At 37.3% G+C, this 13,383-nt stretch overlaps 2 protein-coding genes across 2 annotated transcripts; both read left to right on the top strand.

Annotated features, from left to right (window-relative positions):
• Positions 1-2,570: 2,570 nt before the first annotated feature.
• sec11a (SEC11 homolog A, signal peptidase complex subunit) lies at positions 2,571-7,565 on the top strand. The gene is made up of 6 exons (XM_080885374.1): positions 2,571-2,754; positions 3,189-3,298; positions 4,254-4,403; positions 4,733-4,852; positions 6,789-6,846; positions 6,935-7,565. The coding sequence occupies exons 1-6, from the start codon at positions 2,704-2,706 to the stop codon at positions 6,983-6,985; spliced, it is 540 nt and encodes a 179-aa protein (XP_080741500.1). The 5' UTR covers positions 2,571-2,703; the 3' UTR covers positions 6,986-7,565.
• A 1,710-nt stretch (positions 7,566-9,275) lies between these two features.
• nmbb (neuromedin Bb) lies at positions 9,276-10,096 on the top strand (the record flags this gene model as incomplete). The annotated part of the gene is made up of 3 exons (XM_080885407.1): positions 9,276-9,532; positions 9,760-9,947; positions 10,043-10,096. Exons 1-3 carry the CDS (start codon positions 9,376-9,378, stop codon positions 10,094-10,096), a joined length of 399 nt encoding a protein of 132 aa, XP_080741533.1. The 5' UTR covers positions 9,276-9,375.
• Between the last annotated feature and the right edge of the window lie 3,287 nt (positions 10,097-13,383).

Below are 13,383 nucleotides of genomic sequence, written 5' to 3'. Positions count from 1 at the left end.
TTAACACCAATAAACAACACACAGGAACAACAGCATTCTCTGCATCATAATGTTAACCTTTAGTAGTTACAAGACTACAATTTAACTATTGTAACAGAGCGTAAAGACATGACAAACAAATTCAGTCCAATAGTCTGTTTTGATAATTTGTGCTTTTACGAAAATATAAATTCAAACAGAATTTAAGTCGCATTGGTCTTTAAGGAATAAACAAAAGCAGTTACTGTAGAGGTTACCAATTGTGAAGCCAAACAGACATTAATGAATAACTAAATTCTGTGGTGTGTGCGAACTGGACAGCTGCATTTCCTGCATTTGGAGGTTGTGCATAATAAGCACAAACCATACTATATTTGCTTTTTTTTTTTTTTAAAGCTTACCTTTTATTGTAGATTTAGGCCCCCACAGTTGCATGAGATCAGCCCTGTCAATAATATGCATACATATCAGATGACAATGTGTCACATAAATCCAATAGTGTTACTCAAACACATATCCAAATATACATAACCCTATTTGGAAAAAAGCAGAATTTAAAATGGACTTTGGAACAAATTGGGAACAAAAACACAATTAAATGGCTTTTTAATTGTGGCTCAAACACACGTGACATATATTCTACTGATCATGTTATCAGACTAAGTCAACAACCAAGCAATGTTTGTAGGTTTCACGTGTGTGTCCACTAATTATGTTATCACTTGCTCAGTCAAACGCACTTCCTCTAGGAAATTAGATGTAGTCTATGATAGAAGAAAATGGTTAATAATTACTGGTCATTTTTGTTACATTATTGCACTTTTAATTAGGAGACGCATTATTTAAAGTTGCAGTGGAAAGTCAATGCAATTACATTTGCTATTTAATTTGCAGAATAAACTTTAGCCACCTTTAAGGCAGCAATTAATGTAATAAATTATTAGTTTAAGTGATTATTTTATGGTTGGCTGTTTAGATAATGACACTATCCCAGTCACAATAAGTACATCACAGTTTACAAGCTTTACTTCATCTGGATCACAAGTGGAAACAGGATGGCTGCTGTTTGCACTGTGAACATTTAAAGCTGCACTCAGTAATGTGAAAGTAATGACTCAGGGACTCTGATGCAATCTGGAAGGTTAGGACATCACAACTCTGTAGTGATTTTGCACTGATGAGCCAATTGTGCTGGTTTTCAAATCAAATGAGTAACAGGAAATTGCTACTAAAAAAGATCCTATAAACTCAATGAGGACTACCTGTCCACAAACCAAATATCAGCCAAAGTTAGTACATAACTGATAATGTAAGCAGAGCAATTGGGGTCTAGAAATAAGCCAGGATTTGGTGAAAGAGGAAGCAGAGAACACACGCCAGTGAATATTGAAAATCAATCTTATTCCAAAGAAATAATTAACCTGCACAAATCTTCTAAGGCAGGACACTGAAAATGATTATTAACATTCAGTACTGCCATACACTATATCAGCCAAAGTATTGAGCCACCTACATATTACACCTACTAAAGGAGCTTTTCTGAGAGCCCTTTCTAAACTTTTACCCTTTTTTGCACCTACAACAGCTTCCAGTCTCTTGGGACGCCTTTCTGCAAGATTTTGAAGTGTGTTTGTGGGAATGTCTTCCTATCTAAGGAGAGCTTTTGTGAGGTCACACACTGATGTTGGACAAGAACACCTGACTTGCAATTTCCCTTCTAGTTTATCACAAAAGCTTTCAGGGTTTGAGGTTGGGGCTCTGAGCGGGCCAGTCACATTCTCCCACACCAAACTCATCCAACCTGATGCTGGGCCTAAGGGGCCCGTGTCAAACACTAGAAATACAACCCCATAGCAATATTGAATTCAATAATTAAGAAATGTGGGTATGTGGATGTGTGTGTGCAACATAAGGAAGTGGTTTAAAAAATGAACTGAAGAAGCTTCTCAGATGAGAGGTGAAACGTCTTCAAGCAACTTAAAGAAGTCCAAGCGCTTTTCTTTCCAAGCTCCTTAGACTACGAGAACTGGATGACTGAGAACCTTCACAGACATGGTTTATAAAGTGTGATGTGTTCTGATTATTGTTTTTTTTTTTCTCCCACAGAAGATGTTTAAAATTCCTTTGGTTAACGCAAGGTGAAATCTGTCAAAATGTGAGCTGTTTGTGAAAAAGCACCAAAGCTCTGCCACACAGTTAACCAACACCCATTCCCCCCAAAAGTGAGCCTTACTTTAGAATTTTCTATTTGGACAAAGTGTGCAAATATATTTATATATTTCCTAGACTTTTATTTTTTAACTAATTTAAAATAATATATATCTATGTATATATTTGTTATGTATATATTTCATTTTGAATTAAAAAAGAGAATGAAAAATGGATGTGTCCTTTTTTGTCCTTTTTTCAATATAGTGTCCATGTTCATTGTTTTCATTTTCAGGACATATCTTAAATTCTACAGTAAACTCCAACAGAAAACACAGCAGCCAGCTGCACGCTTGCAGACAGTGTGGTGTCCTTTTTTGGAAACCCCCCTCTGCTCGCGTCTCGTATCCTGAACTGACACCTCAACACAGCACTGTTGCGCGGGCGGGACTTCCGGTGGAGCGCACCCGGAAGTTTCGGATGCAAGTTTTACTGCCCGACCGTGCATCCATATGGTCGTCACTGTAAACGTTTTAATGTGATTTAGGACTTTTTCTACACCCTAGTTTTGCAAAGATGTTATCGTTAGACTTTCTCGACGATGTTCGTCGCATGAATAAGCGGCAGGTAGGTACCAGACCGTTAGTTCACGGCCACCTCTTTGTATGGCAAGTGAGCTCATAGCTAATGATGACTAGCCGCCGACCCCGTTTTTACCGTTGCAACCTCTCTGCGCCATCAAAAGTGTTTTGTTTCATGCGCATTTATATTTTAAAGCTCGTCCTCTCTAATGCATTACGAAGGGCCTATTTTAACCACGTGTAAAAAATAAAATAAAAATAGATGACTTTGGTGTAGCTAGCTGGTTTCCTGGTTTAACATTACTGTCATAGCACCGCTAGCAAAAGTCAAATGCCGAATGTGCTAAAAATGAATCACCACTGAATTCACAAACGCACAGCAATGTTGCCGTGTTCAGTAAGTTGGGCTAGTTTATACTTGTTAAGCATGCAGACTTGTATTTTGAAATAACTCGTTTTTTTCCCTCGTTTTGTTTGCAGCTCTACTATCAGGTGCTGAATTTTGGTATGATTGTTTCCTCTGCGCTGATGATCTGGAAGGGACTCATGGTTGTCACTGGCAGTGAGAGTCCTATTGTTGTTGTTCTCAGGTGAGTTCGGTGTTTTTGTTGTTACTTTAAATCTTGTCCCTTTTTAATATCTGCTGATAATTTATGTTTGTGTAAACTGGAGGAAATTCCTCTGTGTAGTAAAGAACCATGTTCCATATGGTGGTGATTGGACTTTCTTGCAGATAAAAAAACAATGATATTCTCCAAGGATATTAAGCTTTATACCTTAGAAGTGGGTAACGTTATGATTTTTGAAGTACATATTAGGAGAGTTGTACACATCCTTCAAAAGGCACATTTCTTCTTTACATTTTAATGCGTTTGAGCTCACATGGTTGTCCAAGAATGTGCAGCAGACTGAGTTCAGATGCACCATGTGTCATTCCCCCCTCACTCTCTCCATGCTTTACTGTACACTCAACACTGCCTTATCCTATTAGGATGCAAAGCTCAGTTTTCCTGTATACTTTTATTAGCTCTTTCTTATATGGCGTTTTGTATAGTTTTGGGGGTTGACAACATACTCTTTATGAATTAAATGAACTGTTTCATTGTTGTGAAGCTGTGTAAACTGTTAATTTCAAACAGGATGTGATGATTTGCAAATCATGTAAAGCGTATATTTAAGTGAAAATCAAGATGCTGAAAGTTAGAATTTTAACTGTTTACTTACATCTGATAGCAGCAACAGGTTTCAAGACTGAGCGAGGGGCATGTTTACCACTTTATGTACGCCATTATTTGCCAAAGCTGGTAATGACTGTGATTCAGATTACTTTATGACCCTGTGTAAGTAAGATTCATATTGGCATAGGTAAACTTGTTTTATAACCCAATTAAAAATTTCTTAGCTAGTGTCTTGATTTATTTTTAACCTTATATAAGCTATGCAGCATAAAACTGTCATTTTAAAAGTAGGCATTAATGCTTATTCCAAACTTAAAAAAATTAAATGTTGCCAGCTTTACTAATGTGGGCATCTTTTGTATTTCAGTGGAAGTATGGAGCCAGCTTTCCACAGAGGAGACCTCTTGTTTCTGACCAACCGGGTAGAGGATCCAATCAGAGTTGGAGAGATTGTTGTCTTCAGGATAGAAGGCAGAGAGATCCCAATAGTACACAGAGTACTAAAGATTCATGAAAAGTATGAATGTGTATTTTATGAGTGTTGTTTTGTTAGGTTGGATTCCCATTCCCATCTGTTAAACCGGAATTTTATTATATTTTGACTGATGTGGTGAAAAGGATGGGGCACTCAAGAGCAGCAGAAAGTTAAGCTATTAATGTAGCATGTTGTGATCTAACACCTTGCTGCACTTTGTTGGATTTCCTTTGATTTGTCACCAGTTTTGTATTTAATGTTCTAGGAAGCCTCTGTTATATTACACACATGAATCCTCATCCTTACACAGTATTGAAATGGGTATTTAGTGACGCTGCGGTCTGAAAATCATGCTGATACTTTGTTCACAGGGAAAATGGAGACATTAAGTTCTTGACCAAAGGGGACAACAACGCAGTTGATGACAGAGGGCTGTACAAGCAGGGTCAACACTGGCTGGAGAAAAAAGATGTGGTGGGACGAGCTAGGGGGTAAGTATTTTGGTTGGGAAAAAATGCATAGGAGGACAGATGTCCTAAAACATATTTGATACAGATAACTCCAATAAAATGTATCCCAAAAGGTTGATTCTGTTCATCTGGACGTAGCGTTTTCAGTGGGAGAAACTTTTCGTCACTCATCCAAGTGACTTTTTCAGCCTCAGTTGACTGCAGGTTCCCCAACTTTAGAAACAATACATTGCACAATGACTTTTCATTTCACATTTCTCCCACTGAAAACGCTATGTCGACTGATGCTCTAGTCTTGTCACAGGTGAGAGCAGGTTCAAAATAAACATGTGTAGATGTGAAAGAGTCCAGAGTTGTGGTGATGTTATACTCTCTGCAACATCATCTAGCATGACCAGTTCTGGAGGCTCAGCGATAGCCTGGGAAGCCATATTCTTAGAGAATTCGATTGAAGTTACATAATGCTTGCGACTGTAGTTGAAGACACAGTAAACCTTCTTGTAAGGTTTTTGCTCCTGCATGGTATGTATATGGATGTGCTAAGAGATGGTTTACCTGTACAGCCCAAAGGTGCTGCGTGTACCATCTTATGCTACCAGTAGTGAGAAGGACACAAGCAAAAAATCAGAACTAGAAAGAAATCAGCCTCGATGGATAAGGTATTAAGATATACTCTTCGCAGTGGTTGCTTTGCTTGCTGCTGCGATATTGTCACACAGTTGCTTTTATTTATGCCTGCCATTAAGGCACGGGAAGCTGTTGCAGTATTACCCTGAATGATAGGTGTTGCCCCTCAGACAATAGCGCCACATAAGCGCTGATATAGGAAGAGAGGAAGTCAAAACTGGAAGGAAACACTTGCACAGCATTTTATCAACAAAATCAACATCTCCCTCTGTATATCTGTGCATCTCTGAGCTTCTGTAGTGGAATATCAATTAAAGTAGCAGTGGAAATCAACACTGTGATAGACTTGTTGTCTAAATCCTGCTGCAGCGGCTGTGGCACAATGTGCCAGGTTACAAAATCGAGGTGCATGTTTGGCAAAAGTGCCACAGGCATTGTGATGTGAGATCAAAATCGGCATGTGACTACCCATGATGGGGGTGCACGGCGAGCATAAAAACACCATAAGGAGAAAGCAATGTACTGTGGCCATAACCTTTAAATGTTTTTGTGGCCTGCTTTGTTATTGGCTCTCGAGTGCAACTGTTGTCACTTTCATTTGGATCAAAGCAGGATAAATGAATTCACAAGGGTTTATGCTTCATATGACATCAGTATCGTTTGCTTTTCACCAACTTTGTGTTATATTGCGATGATTGGGTGTTCCACACTTGGACTGTATATTTATAAATATATGTAACTAATATAACAGCCACTATTGGTTGGTGAAGTCCCATTGTGAAGCTACATTTTTTTCTGCTTATCCTGGAATATTGAAAAACTTCTTGCTGGACATGGAAACGAATGAAAAGTTTTAGGTGTTGTTTGTGAACCAGGTTAAAGCCAAGATCCAAAAGGAAACTGTTGTGTGACAGCTAATTAACACATTTCCTTATCTAAATCTAGCCAGAAGAACAATATGAATAGTTTACACACACATACTACATAGCGAGTGGTCCAGAACAGTACAAGCAGGAAAACAGTCCATGTAGGTTTAAAAAACAAATGCATCTAAGGAAGCTTTAATGTTAGGTTGGTCTCGATACTGAATAACAGGCCACTCGCTTGAATATAGAAGTTTATTCTGTTGACTTTGAAGCTTATGCACTTAATAGCTACAACAAGTAAATGTAAGTGCTTAAAACAGCATTTTAAATCCAGTGTAACATTCATACTTGCTCATTCTAAAATTCATTGAAGGAAGTTTTAGACGTTTTGTTTATGTGGATTACATTGTGTTACAGTATGTGTCAATAACATTTAACAGCATTTTCTTTTTAATCATTTCCAGGTTTGTGCCATACATCGGAATTGTCACCATCCTCATGAATGATTACCCCAAGTTTAAAGTATGTTGGCTGCAAACAATCTCTGGTTTTTAGGCTTAAAAATGTAGAATGTGTTCTGATTTCTTCTTCCTCTGCTATAATTCTGCAGTACGCTGTGCTCTTCTTGCTGGGTCTATTTGTGTTGGTCCATCGGGAGTGAGGTGCCCAAGCTTCAGCACTTGAGAAGGATAAACTACGTCCAGGAAACCTCAGTCATGCCTTTCAGAACAGAATTAAGTTAGACTTTGTCAAATCCAACTGGCTTTTTGTACCATTTGTTTGAACATTTTGTAGAAATGTGGATAGGGTGTTTACATTTGAAATATCCAAGCTTTAAAAATATTTTTGTGAGGGAATTAGGCTAAAACTAGCATGTAGTCGCTCTTTATTTGTAATCTTTGGAAAGTGAAACGGCGTTCTTAATGACTAATTCAGTCGTTTCTTTCCTGTTAAATTCATTGTCTTATGTGACCAATATGTGAAGTATTTTATGACAACTGAATATGAATGAAAATTAAATATGAAATCTGGTTACCATCCACTATGAATTATTTTACTCTGTGTCTCTGTGATTTCTTTTTTCCTCTGCCTGTTGAAATCAGTGTCAAACATCTTATACCTTCTCGTAAAAAAGAAATTATACAGTTTATTTGCTATTTGTTTGGAGTTCTTCAAATATTTGAAAAATGAGTTTTTGTATTTCTGTTGCTGGTTGTCATTAAAGTTTTCAAGCATTGTTAGTAATGCTATAGAATTCATGTATTTCTTCATGTGGAATTGGTAAAGAAAGTTAAGAGTTTTGATGGTAAATAATTAGTTCTTTCTGGTTTTGGGGTTTGTTTGTGTGTCCCCACCCCCCATAAATTCACCATCTGATTCTTGTGTGTGTGTGAGAGAGAGAAACTGGGGCTGTGCCAGAGATAATTTGCTGCTCGCACATTTTGTTGCAAATTAAATGGTGTAATGGCTTGTTTGGTAAATTTCTATTTAAAGGTCAGTGGAGTGGGGTCCAGTGTTTTATTTCTATGGGCTGAGCTTTAATGACTGCAGAAATGGTTGTCATTAAAGCTGTAAAATTATAGTTTAGGTGTAAACTATAATTTTACTATGGATCCACTTGAAATTGTGTTAAGGCACCTGAACTCGGATTGAAATTGATTGCATTTGCAGTTTTCCTTTGACCTGAGAGACGACCTTGTTAGGTGTGGATTGCCACTTCCATTTGAAGCCATGTATATTTATAAACCAATATTTCATAAATATGATGCAGTCTTGACTTCAGACACTAAACTTTCATATGAGTTATGAAGTGTTAAAGAAGTATTTTCTCAAACCCTGATTTTTGAACCAAGCTTTGTTAATTAATTTTGGTTTGGCCTTCAATGAACAAAGCAAATCCAAGTAACCCCAAGCATTAGTCAATCCATGAAGTTAATTGTAGACTTTCGTGTCTAAATCTATTATTTTGACCCTTAGATGCTGATGTCCACATATCGTAAGGCAGCCGTGGCTGTCTCTTACCATTTAATCTGTGAACATAGGTTTGTCTTGATGGTGAGGTGGTTTCCTAATTAAACTGACATTCAGCTGTGCACAATTTATGAAATCACAAGATTGTGTGCTAATGTGAAAGGTTATAAAAGAGCAAGATTTAAAACTGCAGCTCTTTCACTATACTTGTAACTTTAGCACCCTGAAGTGACAGAGAGGCCATCTGTCTTTTCAGCTCTAAATTAGCAGTGAGAATCAGCAGGTTCTCTTGTCCACGGAGAACTGACGGTGATCACAGTGGCATGTTGCAACTGGCCAAATGTCATGTTGCTCATTGTAAGGGGCTAGGCATGGCCATGGGAGAGAGAAGGGGTGTAGGGACCTTAGCAGGAAATGATTATATGTGTGATTATGCTGGAGAGGAAAGCATTAGCTACCCCCTGTGTAATTTTGTGGCTCTAACCAGCAATTTGCACCAACAGTGCACAACATTTAAAAAATCATTAGTTTTTGCTCACCTATGACACTTTTATACTAATAGTTAAAATATAGTCTACTGCGATGCTATATAGAATCATACAGATTAAAAATAAACTGAAAGGTCATGATGACGCATTTGATTGAATTCTCTTAAAAGAAATGCCATATGCATCCACGCATATACCTTTTCCATTTTCCGGAACTTCTGAAAACAATTCCAAATACAGAATTTTATTTCAGTTAATAAACACACATATGTGTACCGGTATGTTGCTGTTCATAGCTTGGTCAGAGGAGTGTTTTTCAGCAAAGGTTCCTGTCTGCTCTGAGTAAGAATAACCGCGTGGCGCGTGAAATACGCACAGCCCGACGCGCAGACCAACAAAACCTTGAGAATGACTCAACTGTCTTCATTTCAATTTATGCAGCAAGCTGACTGAAAAATATACGCATCATACAAAGAGCCCACCCCGGTCGGGAGAGCCTATAAAAGCTGGATACATCGGAGCAATCTACAACCAACAGGAGACACTTGGAAATTTGCGCGCTGGAGGACACTTCACTAGTTGACACGCTGAAATGAGAGGGTTTACACTGAATAATGTCTGCCAGTGTGGCTTGTTTACATATCTTGTTTTATTTTCTTTCACCGCTGCAGTGAGTTTCGACCTGACTGAGCTCAGAAATAAAGTTGCAAAAATCAAAGTGCATCCAAGAGGCAATCTTTGGGCTACAGGTAAGAATATCTGAAGTTACACTGTAGACACATGGGTCGTATTTATGTTGGGTTCCATCTCATCTTTGTATGTATTTTAATAGATAGCATGTTTCCTTCTTTTTCTTTTCTTTTTTTAAAAAACATTTTTATTGTGTTATGTTTTTTTGAAAAGTTATTATGTCTTATGTCTTCCAATTTTTGCTTAGTTTAAGCAATAATTAATGGGTGTTTCTTCGATTTGGAAGGACATTTCATGGGCAAGAAGAGTGTCGTGGATACTCCTATGCTGCCTTCAAATGAGGACCAAGGTGCCGATGCGCTGGAAGTCACCCTTCCTGCAGAGCAGAGTGCGCTCGGGGAGCTTTTCCAAGAGTTTCTGCGGGTGGCGCTGCAAGCGCAGATGGATACACAAGAAAGTCGTTCGAAAAATCAGGCGAGAAAACTTTCCCACGTTTTTGATATAAGATGTCAAAAGGCTGTTTCTGTGTTATAATATACTAACTCGCAATGTCATGCTCTCTCTTTCAGGAGGCGGACTTGTTGATGAAGATTTTAGAGAACTACATCCGAACCAGAAAGTGATGTAAAGGATACAAACCTGGCACGCATTAACATGGATCGAAGGTCACCTGGGCTTATGAGTTAAAATAAATAAGAATCGTGTACAGTCTCATGCTCATCATGATTGTAATTTACTGTAACTGGCTTGCTCATTTGCAATACATCTTTTTTTCCAATTATTTTGATGGATCTATTTTACATGTTCTTGTCATTTGTTTAGTTATTTGTATTAAATAAAATAATGATTTGCACTGCTTTGACTTTGATGTGTGATAAATTATAGATCGATTTGTTCTTTCTGATTGCAAAAGCCCCTCCCAAACAATTCATTAGTGAGCCTAAACACTGATTTTATTATATATACACCGCTGGTGTCCACTTGCACAAGAATGAGCAACACAGAAAAGATGCAGGTTGATAATGCTATAATGTCTGGGCACCTTTCATTGAGATGAGTTGAATTCATACTTTGGTAACACTTGTGGCCTAAAACACAGTATTACAGATATGGATAAAGGTCTTATTTATACACCTTTCATTAACATTTGCGTCAACCTTTTTTTCCCTTATAAAAATAACACTTATATAAATATAAATGTAGGAAGCTTACATAAATCACACTTCTTAGTTTCCTGAATATTTCGACATGAAATCAATATAATCTTTGTACTTTTTTTGTCCTTTGCATAAAGGGATGATCTGTTCTCTCGATCAATATTGGTCGAGCGCAGTGAGATGGCCCATGCAACTTCTTTGCCTTGAGCTATTCTGTTGTATTTGAAATGGATAGGCTATTTCAATTTCTCTCCCACAATGCCTTGTCTGCTTTGTGTCATTTCAAGGTGTGGATTGTGCATCAAATCCAACGTGGTGAGAGGTGTGAGTAGAGGAAGTCTTTATAAGCTCTAATACACCTTTTTTTTGAGAGGGTCAAGAACTGTTATCTTGATATCAGTACGATATGAACCCTATTACCTATGATACACCATTTGTTCAAAACTTTTAAAATTATAGTCATGCAAAAACATAACATAAAAAACATAATTCTGTATCCATGATAGTTATTGCCAGTTTCTGCTGAATATTTACATTTGAAGATGGGTAAGAACCAGATATTATAACTATTTTGAGCCCTGTGCAAAGTGGGAAGCTTTCTTGAAAAAGAAAAATCCATAATTTTCTTTTGTTGGGCACTTGGCTCACTGAGTTTGTTACACGAAAAAAGAACTAGTGCCAAACTCAGATAAACATGTAATTCATGAAAATGCCTACAACCAAATGATTCTCTGTCTCAATGGCTGCTTCGTGTCTAGTGCTGATCAGAAAATCATAATCCTCAAAACTTTTGCTCACGCTTTCAAAACCTACTTTTCATGACACCAAATCAACACTGAATTATTTTGCAGTTAATCAATTCTCTTTCTCTTCATTAAAAAAAGAGTAACGAGTGTTTAGCCAAACACAAGGAAATCGAAGTGATTTTGAATATAGCGTGATTGTTGATGCTGGACAGGGTGGTCTGAGTATTTCAGAAACTGCTGAAATGCTATTCCAATAAACAGATGAATGAATAATTAATTCTAATACATTTTCATTTACAATCAACTCCTGGGAAGGGTCACTATAGATAAAGAGGAGTTGAAAATGATTTACTTTACTTCTGGATAGAGCTCCTTCCTTGCTAAAGTTACATGTGGAGATGTGTCTGCTTCTTAGTAGTGTGGGAGTCCCACTGACATGCACAATTCAACCACAAATCACAGTACTGCAAATAACAAACTGTTGTTACCTGGCTACAATTGTAACTGTGCCATATTCTATTGAGTGGTAAATTCTAGACTGCTGTAGGCTGTTAACATTTTGTCTATTTTTGTTAGAAACTGGGTTATCAAAATTGACCCTTAAGTTTGTAACTTCTGATTTTTGTTTTTCACATTAGAATCTGGAGCACACACATTTATAATTAAGTCTTTGTCCAGTAAACAACAGCTTTTAGATCCTGGAATGTTCAGGTGCAGGATGCTGTGTCCAACTAGGTTAGTAGGCTAGAAAATTGGCCACAATTTTTACAGGAAAATAAGCCTGCACAATAATTTAAAGGAGAATGAAAAGCACTAAAACATGCTTTTAAAAATGACAAAAGGAAAATCGATAAAAAAAACATTCTCGTTCCTTTTTCTTTTCTTTTCATTTTTATTTTGTTTAAAAGTGCGAACATGTGTCCTGGAACTTTGCAGTCATCACATAGATATGCAAAATGTACAAGCATTTGATTTTTATGAGAATTTTGGTATTTTTCTTATTTATTTATTTATTTTAAATGTGAGGCAAGTGACTGTTGCAGTTTGATGTAGTGGTAAAATAATTAGTAAAGTCCAAACATGTTGCATGTTTAACTCTTGAGAAAGGTGATGTTTTAATAAAATCTGAGCATGTGCTTACTTACTACTAGGAAAGTGAGAAACACTGTTCCTCTATTCTCTGTTTACTTTGCACTTGTTCCATTGCTCATTTAACTGAGGAAAGAATGCTGATTATAGATGGGATAGAACTAGAGAGTGATAGAGAAGGATCTCTGAGCCAACGTGTCAGAAAAAGCTTGTGTCAGAAAGATTCAGAGATGTATCAGTAGGAGTAGGCCAGAACTTTCTTGGAGATAATGTGAACTGTGTCACAAGTTTATGGCATCAAATGGAAAACACACTGTCAGGAACAGGTCAAGTTGAGCATTTTTGAGATGTGCAGAGGAGGTATGGTGGATATACTGGCAAAGAGTGTTGAAAATGCAGCTGCCAGGCAGGAAGACAAGAGGAAGAACACAGAAAAGGTATATGGATGTAGCAAACAAGGACATCAAGAGCATTGGTGTGACAGAAGAGGATGCTAGGGATATCGATATGTTGACAGATCTGCTGTGGCGATGCTAAAGGGACCAACTGAAACAAGAAGAAGAACAAGAGTGGTCCATCACTTGTTATTTTTGTTGATTATTTTATATTTATGAGTTCTGACCTTATCTCTTTTTCTTTCATATAGAATGGTCCAGTATATCTTATGCTAAAGGAAGCACCTTTCCTTAGTAGTTAGAGATTTTGACCAGATTGTGTTATGACTGCCACATACATACTTCTTGGACATTTCACACTGGAGCAAATTTAACTACTTGACCACATCGAAATACCAAGGAGGGAAAATTAACATCTAGAGGAAGTGCAAACAATAGAAATGCACAAGGACCAGTCATTACTGAATAAAACAGGAAATTACTTAAACCGAACCTAATAATGCAAAACTATGAAATCATTCTG

Source organism: Rhamphochromis sp. 'chilingali' (assembly GCF_963969265.1).
Source record: "Rhamphochromis sp. 'chilingali' genome assembly, chromosome: 6".
Taxonomy (NCBI): domain Eukaryota; kingdom Metazoa; phylum Chordata; class Actinopteri; order Cichliformes; family Cichlidae; genus Rhamphochromis; species Rhamphochromis sp. 'chilingali'.
Note: the sequence above shows the minus strand (reverse complement) of the source record. Positions and strands in the feature narration are given on the sequence as shown.

Excerpts from the sequence above, each read along its gene's own strand:
- sec11a (XM_080885374.1), top strand. The coding sequence starts at position 2,704 with ATGTTATCGTTAGACTTTCTCGACGATGTTCGTCGCATGAATAAGCGG. Across the intron at positions 4,404-4,732 it reads GTACTAAAGATTCATGAAAA|GGAAAATGGAGACATTAAGT; the intron begins GTATGAATGTGT and ends CTTTGTTCACAG. Across the intron at positions 4,853-6,788 it reads GTGGTGGGACGAGCTAGGGG|GTTTGTGCCATACATCGGAA; the intron begins GTAAGTATTTTG and ends AATCATTTCCAG.